The sequence below is a fragment of the Eurytemora carolleeae genome, unplaced genomic scaffold (genome assembly GCF_000591075.1).
Source record: "Eurytemora carolleeae unplaced genomic scaffold, Eaff_2.0 scaffold194, whole genome shotgun sequence".
Classification (NCBI taxonomy): Eukaryota; Metazoa; Arthropoda; class Copepoda; order Calanoida; family Temoridae; genus Eurytemora; species Eurytemora carolleeae.
In genome coordinates, this window is record NW_019396489.1 from 311,814 (window position 1) to 322,595 (window position 10,782).

At 30.7% G+C, this 10,782-nt stretch overlaps 1 protein-coding gene across 1 annotated transcript in view; it reads left to right on the forward strand.

The window, feature by feature from the left end:
• The first annotated feature begins 1,654 nt into the window (after positions 1–1,654).
• LOC111704237 (uncharacterized protein C4orf22 homolog) overlaps positions 1,655–10,782 on the forward strand; it is a 23,586-nt gene continuing 14,458 nt past the window's right edge. The window contains exons 1-5 of the mRNA XM_023476395.1: positions 1,655–1,713; positions 2,047–2,097; positions 5,935–5,952; positions 6,743–6,777; positions 7,008–7,062. Coding sequence (XP_023332163.1) covers positions 7,025–7,062 — 38 coding nt within the window. The 5' untranslated portion in view covers positions 1,655–1,713; positions 2,047–2,097; positions 5,935–5,952; positions 6,743–6,777; positions 7,008–7,024. The remainder of the gene's footprint in view (positions 1,714–2,046; positions 2,098–5,934; positions 5,953–6,742; positions 6,778–7,007; positions 7,063–10,782) is intronic.

Sequence of the window (10,782 nt, forward strand, 5' to 3'; positions counted from 1 at the left end):
ACTGTCATGTTTCGTGGAACACCCTGTAGTTTTCATAAATGTTAAAGGAATCTGTTTGAAAACTGTTTGTTCTATTTAATTTGAGATTTAACCTTGTCAGTTCCTTGAAACATTTATTTTGGAAGTTTATTTTCATCGGCTTGTAGGAATCCGAACTTGAGTGTTTTCTAAAATAGTTTTTAATCTATTTATTTAATGGAAATGCTGTTGCGAGCCATCAATACTGTGGTGTGCACATTTCAGAAGGAGGGAGGGGAGGTTTATACCCTGCAAACATTCAATATCAGACTTGCCTATTCGAACATAAAAACTCCAGAATTATTTACCCGAAATATCGGCAATCGGGACGCAACAACAACAGTCGGTTTAAATGTTTTCTGGGTAACTAAAGGACTGGTCAACAAACGGTTTTTTTAAATTGAGGAAAGAGAAAATATGTGTTTTTTACATAAAAAGTCTAGAATTATTTACCCGACATATCGGCAATCGGGACGCAACAAAAAATCTGTGTTTTATTTTACGTGTTTTATCAAATGTTGTCTTTCGATTTTCCCTGCGTTTTCATTGTTAACGTCTAATTAGCGACGGGTGTCGTTAACGATTTCTAAATTATCTTCCCTTAACGTCGCTAATGAGATTTAAATCGTTAACAGAAGTATACGTGTAAAACGAAATCTATCAACCGTCAACTGAACGCACGTTTAATTGTTAAGGATATCTGAAAAGTTGATATTTTGAACGATTTTATTTAATCTTTAAAATAAATGGGTTGAACAAAGTCTGAACGTGCTGAGCTCTAGACTATGAAACCCAACCATCAAAAATATTGCCTCCACCCTTTGGCTAGCCCCAGCTCTCCGTCAAGAAAATGTGGCTCTCCTATTCCAGCATAATCCAAATTATTGGCATTTTGAATTTTGTTGTGCGTAATATTTGTCGTCTTTAGTCAATTAGATTCAGATACTAGCTACAAACTTATACTGGGACAGGGGTGAGCAAATATTTGAAAATTCTCTTTACTTTTTAGGCTGTGTGGTGTATATTTCGAGAAAAAAATATGAACAAACCTTTTTTTGACTGAAACCAGATTTTCATGCGTGAAAAAGTCCTTAAATAGATTTTTTCTTGAAGCAAATAGTTTTTGAAATGAAATTTTACAATTTGACACCTCTTATTTTCGAAAATTACTGTTTTTATTGACAATTTGAGTTTTGCAATTTTTTTTGTTTTGGACTAAAAATATGAATTTCGTAGTACCAAATACCCCTTATTCGAATTTTTATTTTTTTACCATATGAAAAGTCTTTCATATTTTGTTTACTTTTTGGCATTCTATTCCAGTGTACAAGGGTAGGATTAATTTTACGTTTATACCTTAGTTTGTAAAGGGTTAAGGTCTGGTCATTATATATGACATTTTTTACGGATCTGGTTAATAGGGGTAATCTGAGTTATTTACTCCGATTAACAATTTTGAATTGAAACAAATCGCTCGTTAATAATTGTTCAGGGTTATAATATATATCTTCTTTTATTGTTGATTTATTTCATACAAGCAAAATTCTGAAGAATATCTCAGATTATTTTGGAACCTTCTGAAAGTGAAAACCACATAAATAATAAAAAACCTTGGATGAATATTTTTGTGTTTTCTGATCAGTTTGAGAGTTACGAGGAATATTTGGATAGTTTTATTAGTGAAGAAGATTACAGGTAACAAAATACAAAAACTCGAAATATTTAAACTTTTGCATATTTACTAATTGATGTTTTTTTTTCATTTTTTTCATAGTTTAACGTATTTAATTAAGTTAATTCCTTTTTTAAAGTTGGTAAGAGGATCAAGCCAATGAGAGATTTATTTGCAGGAAACATTGAACAATTTAAACCTACAAATATTTTATTTCGATCAATGAAAAATGGCAAATATCCTTTGTTACAAGGATCAAGCCACCGCTTCAAATTTAAAGTTTCTGCTTTTGAGTTCAAGCTCCATCGATTAGCGCTATCTAGGAAAAAAGTTAAGTCTTTCATATCTTTTTTTAGATATCTTGGAGAGGTGGAGTTTGCAAGAATTTTAGTAGAACTTGGATACAGGTTTGACCAAACTATTAAACATTTGCATTTTATCAGACGAAAGAATTAGTTGCATTTTATGCACTTTGCGCATGGAATATAATTCAATTTAAGAGTCTGGCTCTTTTAGAAACTGCACAGTGCACACGTTATTTATTATAGCCTTCTTTTTAAACTGGCATATTTGATTCACAACAGTATCCTCTCCATATCGCACACCTCTGCCCCTTTAGTAAAAGTAAATTCAACCTATATGAAGCATAAGGTCAGACCGCGTCAACCTTGTTGCACTGGTTAGTCCTGTCCATAGAGCTAGGTACAGAAAAAACTGGTACCGGAAAGTTTGACCCGGCTCGGAAATTCAAATGTAATGAAGTCTCATATTTGAAAAAAAACAGTAAACATTAACTTTAAATGCCAAATGTTCGAAGTGGCCACCATATTTAACGATGATGCATGTGCACTGATTTTGGGAAAAATGATAATTTGAAACTATCGAACTCTTGTCTCCATGAGGATGTATAATAAGATAGATTACTCTCTATACGCTCCAATGTACGGAAAATGTCGTCTCATAAGATAGATAGATAAAAACCACAAATGACGTCACACTCGCCTCTATAATCAGAGACATCATATGAGGATTTTATCTATCTATCTTAGGAGTCGACATTTTCCGTACATTGGAGCGCATCGCGCGAGAGTAACCCTCCTTATTATACAACCTTGCTCCAGATGGAGTTGGAATTGTGAAATAGTAATTGTTTTTACATAAATTATAATGTTATATAGTAAAGGATAGAAGAAAACTGAATTTTCGAATTTAAAATAAATTTTAGTGGATTTCTGAAGTCAGCCTTTGTTTCATTAGTACTTGATCATACTGTACTGTACTGTATACTGTTTTCTTGTTTGTTATTTTACCATCAAGTTTGTATTATTTATTTCCAGAGATGAGATTTTAAAAGCTTAAACCCGAGTGAAACCCAGAGTTTGTCTCAGATAGAACCCTAGTTAGGATTAGCTCTGATTCGACCAATTAGAGACTGCTGAGAAAGCTTTCTCTCTGTAGCAGACAGATTGCTAGCAGATCAGCTGTGCAAAAGAGATGTAAATTTCGAAAATTCGAACTTTGCGTAGATTCATTATTTGCATAGTATGTTTAATTCAAACCTTTGATCAAATTTGACACTACAAATAATTCCCGAGATTTTAAATGTAAAAATGTAAAAGTATTTTCGAAATTTATGAAAACCCAAGCCTTGAAGAGAGAAAAACCCAAGGTGGTTGGTTTTTACTAAACTCAAAGCCATCCAAAACCCGGGTCTTCACTTGAGCTTTACTTGGGTCTAAGCAGACGCAAAGGCCTGGTTTTACTTGGGTTTAAGCTTTTAGAATCTCATCTTAGGTGTTTTACAAACCTGTTTCACAGTCGTATCATTCTTTTAATGATTTTAATGTTAAACAAGATTTGATTACTGATCTTTCTCTGGGAAAATTTATTTGAATAATTGTTCCAATATCTTAGATTGAACAATTAGAAATATTATGATCGAATGACAGTTAAATTTTTAGTTATAAGAATGTCAATGCAGACTTTTAAGTTTTTTATCATATAATATTTAAAATAAACTAGCTGAAGGGCCCGGCGAAAAAAAAATTTAAAATTTTATTTTTAAAACAATATTTTGAATTTTTTAACCTAAAACACCTATGAGTGTCCACAAAAAATGTCAGCCCAATAGGTCCAGCCGTTTGGCCGGCTATAAGCAACATATATATATATAAGAATGTCTTGTTTTATAAAAAAGACTAGAAACTTAATTTTTATAAAATATTTAGTATAAAATACATGTAGATTATTTAATATTTATAATGAACTAGAAATATAGATTATAAAATATTGATTATAAACTACATCTAGATTATATAATATTTATAATAAACTAGAAACATGGATTATAAAATATTTATCATAAACTACATGTAGATAATATAATTAGGATGCATAACTTCCCAAAATCAAAAAGTAGGGGAAAAAAGTGTCCTTTAATTGAACCATAATTATTCTTTATACCAAAGCAAAATTGAGTACCATTCTGTTTCAATTATTAATTTCTTTTCTGTAAAATACCATTTAAATATTTGGAATTTTTTTTTATGACAAAATTTTTTTTTTTTTTTTTTCTTGAATATTGCCAAAATGTAAAAAAAATGCCGTGGATAGAATGTTAAGAATTTTTTTATTTTTCCATCTTTTTTTTTGGTTTAAGAATAAAAATATGTAGTAGGATTATACCACTCTCTCTTATATTTGATGCTTGATCCGATGTATTAACTTTTAATTAGTTTTGTGTAAAACAAAAAAAATAACAAACAGAAAATTTGTTAGCAAATTGTAGAATAAAAATAAGTCAGGAATTGAGTGGTTGCAAAAAACTCAACTTGTCTAATCCTTATATCTGAAAATTGATGGTGTAACCTTTTTTTTTTGAAACCTATTTTTTAATCTAACTTAAATATTTATAGTTTGAAATATCTAAGGTCTGCGACATTGGGTTGCAAAAAAGGGAATTAGAATATGCTTTTTAAAGCACTAGGCTTTTAAGGCGCTTCGCGCCCATCTTCTTTTTTAACTTTTGATTGTGGCTTTATCGGTGAGCATCTTATTCTTCTCTTTGTAAAGTATAAAACAAAAACCAAAAAAGTTTGCGGATTTCTTAATATTTTTTTGCACATAATCAAAATTTTACTAAAATAAAAAACTTAAACACAAATTTTTTAATTCTGATTATTCATAAACCTTCCGGCCTAGTCACGTGAGGTCCCACAAAAATTTGGCCCCGATCGGTTCAGCCGTTTTGACGTTTGACGTTTATACAAACAAACAGACAGACAAGCTAAATTTATATATAGATTAATACATTCATTAAACATGACTGTGATATTGGAAATTATATAAATTAAATTGAAATCTTCTACTTATTTTATGATTGGATCCTTCTCATATATTAACAGCATAATACTGTTTAAAGTTGTAACATTTATTGATTTTTTCAATGTTAGAAGTTTAATAAGTCCCAATAAACATGTAAATAAAGAACGAATCAGTAAGCTCAGATTTCACTTTGAATTTTTCCCTCTGTTTTGAGAATCAGACGACCTAAGGAAAAGCAAAAAGTTTTATCATTAATATGAACTCAACGGCTTCTAAAAATTATCAAATACAGTTATATTCTTAAAGAAGCGAAATGACTTAACCGATCTTGAAAGTCGTCTTTGACCTATGAAAAAGTTTGCAGCTTAATTTGGAATCAATATTTTAGAAATATTCATAATCCTAAAATAAACCAAGTCCTGCCATTTCCAAAATGCAGTCTGCCTTTTCATGCAGATACATGTCTGATATGTACTCCAGTTGTACAAAACGTACACTACAGCTAAGGAAATACATGTCTGATATGTACTCCAGTTGTACAAAACGGACACTGCTGTGGAAATAGCACGTGGCATTTATTTGGGTTTCAATAGATTTCTGTACTCTCTTCTCTTTAGATTAAGCTACAGGGTGTCCAACGAATCATGTCAGTTTGGGAATATTTTTAAATTTCTTCTTCCATAATTTTTTAAGTTGTTTTATAACAAAGAGAATAATAAAAAATGTTATATACAGTCATATTAAAGTAATATTAATTTCAAAGTAAACATTTTTAACTAAATAAACTGCAAGAAGTCTTTAATATATAATACAGTATGGGGAAGAAGACATTCTAAACTATTCACCAACTGTCATGTTTTGTGGGACACCCTGTATTTGAACTTTTTATACATTTTGTTATAATATCATTTCTGTTGCAGATCCTCGGGGACCCTCAGGTTATCTTTTTAAATTAGAAATATGAACTTTATTTATCTATTTCATTTATAAAATCTACTTATTTTTAATAAAGAGACAAAAACTGAAGAAAAAATCTTTATTTACGCCAAATAGAGGTATACCGTAAAATGTCCTCTTACTACTAAACTACAGTGCATCCCAAAATATATGGATATATAGAAGAAGTTTCTTATAATGTCGTATTTTCAACATATTTAAGATCAAATGCCGCGGAATAACGAGTTAGATATATGAAATGCTGCCCTACTTATTTTTTAAGAATTATTAAAAAAATGTGACTCTCAACTAGGGATTTATCGTTTTCACTTATTTGAATCTTGTTTTAAAAACGAAATGATCGTTTTTAGAAAAAATAAAAACAACACGAAAAACTATCACTTTTTCGATCGTATTGAAAACGATTAACAACACTACAGTCAAAAAGGATATTTGGATAGTTTTCATAAATCGTATTTATCCCTTTAAAACTGCAAACATCTGAGCAGCTTTCTTCATGTGCACAACAATGATGAAGCATAACAGCTGGCATAGACGACATTTCATGCGCTCTTGATATGTGAGATTTATAGGAAATGTTAGTTTTAATCTTCATCTTTCTATACCAAAAATTGTAATTGAATTTAGTTGAAATTAAAATATGTTTTTAAAATCTTTCATTTGTTTTAAAGGTCTACATCATGTTGCAAAGTGATATTGGTCAGACAATTTGAGCTTGAGGCGAGGGTTCTGATCCTTTACCTTACATAATGCTTGCTTTTGTTTTTTCAGTAGAGACATCTTTGAACAAGGGAAGATAGATCGAGGAAAAGAAACAAACAATCAAAAGTATTTGGAAACTAGATTTTTCATATTTTTAATTTTTTTTTTTAATTTTAAAAGTTTTAAATCAAATCTCCTATTTTCTAAATAGGATAATTTAATCATTAAAAGATTTGTCAAATTCTTTAGAGCCATAAAATGAAAAGAAAGAATCAGCAATTTTAGTTTTAAATCCAAGATGTTTTGTTATTGTTTTTTCTTTAATGTACTGCAGACGTTCAGAAATCCTTGATGGCAATCCCTCGGTCTCTTCATTCCACACAATCAGGGTAACCCAATCCATTTAATCCTTAATTAACACAATCCTCAATCCATACAATCAGGGTAAACCAATCCATTTAATCCTTAATCAACACAATCCTCAATCCATACAATCAGAGTAAACCAATCCATGTAATCCTTAATCAACACAATCCTCAATCCATACAATCAGATTAAACCAATCCATTTAATCCTTAATCAACAAAATCCTCAATCCATACAATCAGAGTAAACCAATCCATTTAATCCTTAATCAACACAATCCTCAATCCATACCATCAGAGTAAACCTATCCATTTAATCATTAATCAACACAATCCTCAATCCATACAATCAGGGTAACCCAATCCATTTAATCCTTAATCAACACAACCCTCAATCCATACAATCAGAGTAAACCAATCCATTTAATCTTTAATCAACAGAACTCAATCCACACAATCAGAGTAAACCTATCCATTTAATCATTAATCCATAATATCCTAAATCCATGCAATCAATGTAAACCAATCCATTTAATCCTTAATCAACACAATCCATAATCCATACAATAGGAGTAAACCAATCCATTTAATTCTTTTATCAATCAATCAATGTATAGATTAGAAAAATTTTTAGAAATTATTGTAAAAAGGTCAAATTTTCAATTGATAATTAAATAATTTATATGTAAATTTAATATATACAGGGGGATTATTAGGGAATATATACGCCCCTGGCTAGGGGGTCTAGGGTTCTCCTCCCCCTCCCCCCTCCCCGTACGCAAAGAAATGAAATGTTTAGAATCAACGTTTTATCTTTATCCTCCAACTAAATGTACAGACAAATACACAAATAGATTCAGCATCCTTATAAAAAGTTTCATTAATTCATTAGACAGGGTCGACTTTGAATTGTCACCTTGGGCTTTAATTTTACCGCTCGATCTAACACACTTATGCTTTTCTATAGCCCTTTACATGGGTCTAGTTATTAAATAACGACAACGGAAAATAAAGTAAAAATTATACAGTATAATTTAATTAGATGGTTAGGAACATATTTCTCAAAAGAAATTTTTCATTAAATCAATGCTAGAATCAATTATTTCGTTTTCATTATTTTATCGAATTTCTTGTTTTCTTTGAATTTGTTCGCAGATTTCTTTAAATTCTTCAAATGTCGTCTTTTCAATAATAATTCTAGAAAATCTGAACTTTGAATTGTCACCTTGGGCTTTAATTTTACCGCTCGATCTAACACACTTATGCTTTTCTATAGCCCTTTACATGGGTCTAGTTGCCGAACATCGCGGCTAGAACAGGCTGGGGGCCAAGCGCTGCTGCTAGAACGGACTTGGGAAGTTGCAACTTGGGAAATTGCACATTTGGGAAGTTGCCTCTCGGGAAAATAACATGGGGAAGTACACAATTCGGGTACTTTTTTCTCATGTCGTTTTTGAGTTAAAAACAATGAATTTCCCGAAATATTTTATAGACTATGACTTCTTTAAATTTTTTTTTATCATGAACATGTGTGCTATTTATGTTGTAATATGAAATTATCAAATATTATCAATTTCCGAAAATATTTTGATTAGAAATATTTGTAGAAGCCACATATTTTCATAAAAAATAATGTTAGCTTAAGTTGATGGACTGCAATTGGTACATTGGTTAGTCCGATTCACAATGGCATACGCTTGGAATGATCAAGTAAGAACTGGATATCCATGTGCAGTGTGACTTTAAAACTGATTAATTTTAATTGAGGTTTTTCAACAAAAGTGCCTCGTGCAATGCATTACTTGCTTCACAAACTGCAATAAAAAAAATTAACATATTTCTAGCCAAAAAACGTTATCTTGCACAAAACTGATCAGCTAGATATCAAGGGTTCCTTTGTGAACTGGGCCAGACCACTTTCATTGATGACACACTTTGCATTTTAATGACATTTATCGCATAAAAGAGGATTATAATCTTAAAAGGAGTGACCAGCTATGTAAGGTAGTTGAACTTCGAGTATGCCGTGTTGTGGAAAACTTCTTTCGGATTATTTTGAAACATATTAAACTATCTAAAGATCTGTAAATCCTGAGTTTGAGCGCAAATTCGACGTTCAAAACTCCTACTTTGGGTGTGGATACGTTTTCAAAATTAATTTTTTTTAAATTATTAAATAACGACAACGGAAAATAAAGTAAAAGTTATACAGTATAATTTAATTAGATGGTTAGGAACATATTTATCAAAAGAAATTTGTCATTAAATCAATGCTAGAATCAATTATTTCGTTTTCATTATTTTCTCGAATTTCTTGTTTTCTTTGAATTTGTTCACAGATTTCCTGAAATTCTTCAAATGTCGTCTTTTCAATAATAATTCTAGAAAATCTGCAGAAAATCGTGACTAATGAGAAACCAGAATAATGAGAAAATATAAACTAATAATTTAACAAGATTATTTAAAATGTTCCTATTCATGACGTCTGTAGTTTATTGTAGAACTTTTTACATTTTATGTCGTCGTTATTCAATAATTTAAAAAAAACTAATTCTGAAAACGTATCCACCCCCAAAGTAGGAGTTTTGAACGTCGAATGTGCGCTCAAACTCAGGATTTACAGATCTTTAAAAAGTTTAATATGTCTCAAATGAATCCGAAAGAAGTTTTCCACAACACTGCATACTCAGTTCAACTATCTTACATAGCCGGTCACTCCCTTTAAAACAAAATTCATGTTTTTTGTGTTTCTTGAATAGGTTCTTTTTCCTTATAGTTGTCTACTGTTTTGTTTACTGTTCAATGCAAGGATGTATAATAAAGTTGGTTACTTTGTTCGATGCGCTCCATATGTACGGGAAATGTCGTCTTCTTAGATAAATAGATGGAGCGCATCGAACCGAGTAGTCAACCTTATTATATATCCTTGCATGGAGCAGTTAACAACTGTAGTGAATAAATAAATACTGTTGGGAAAAAGAATCTATTTAAAAACATATCTTTCTTAGGAAAAATTAATCATAATGGTTTAAATGGTAAATTTGTTACATTCATTTTCCAACGATTTAATTTTCAATCTTTAATTTTCAAATTAAAGTTAATTAATCGTTAAATCAAAATTAAAATTAAAATTAAAACGTTTTGAATTTTCAACTAATTTGTAACTTTAAAATACTTGGCTTTTAGGGCGCTTCGTGCCCATCTTCCATTTCAATTGTGAACGTGTTCTCATTGTAAACATTGAAAAACAAAGAAAAAAAGAGGTTTGCGAATTTTATGAAAAAAATCGCGGATTTTCAAGATTTTTAAATCTTTTACAAAAAAATAAAAAAACTTTTAAGTTTTTTTTTTAAATTTTGATCGATCATAAACCTTTCCTGGGGTCACATGATGTCCCACAAAAAATTTGGACCCGGATCGGTTCAGCTGTTTTGACGTTTATTGGATACAAACGGACAAGCCAAATTTATATACAGAAGAAGCTGTTCTCTTCAGTAAAACTAGAGGAGCGACAAGGTTGTACCAATCAAGGTTATAATGCAAGGAAGGTTATTTCATAGGTGTGCGCATCTTTTGTACTGCAGTGAACTGTCTCTGGGCGGTAATGTAAACACAAGACGGATTTCAAAGCCTGACATGGGATCCATCTTTCACATCAAAAAATCAATGAAATATTCTGGTCATAGGAAACTATTATGTGAATTATCAAAATTATCAAAGAATGTTTTGTTAAGGCGAGTCGTG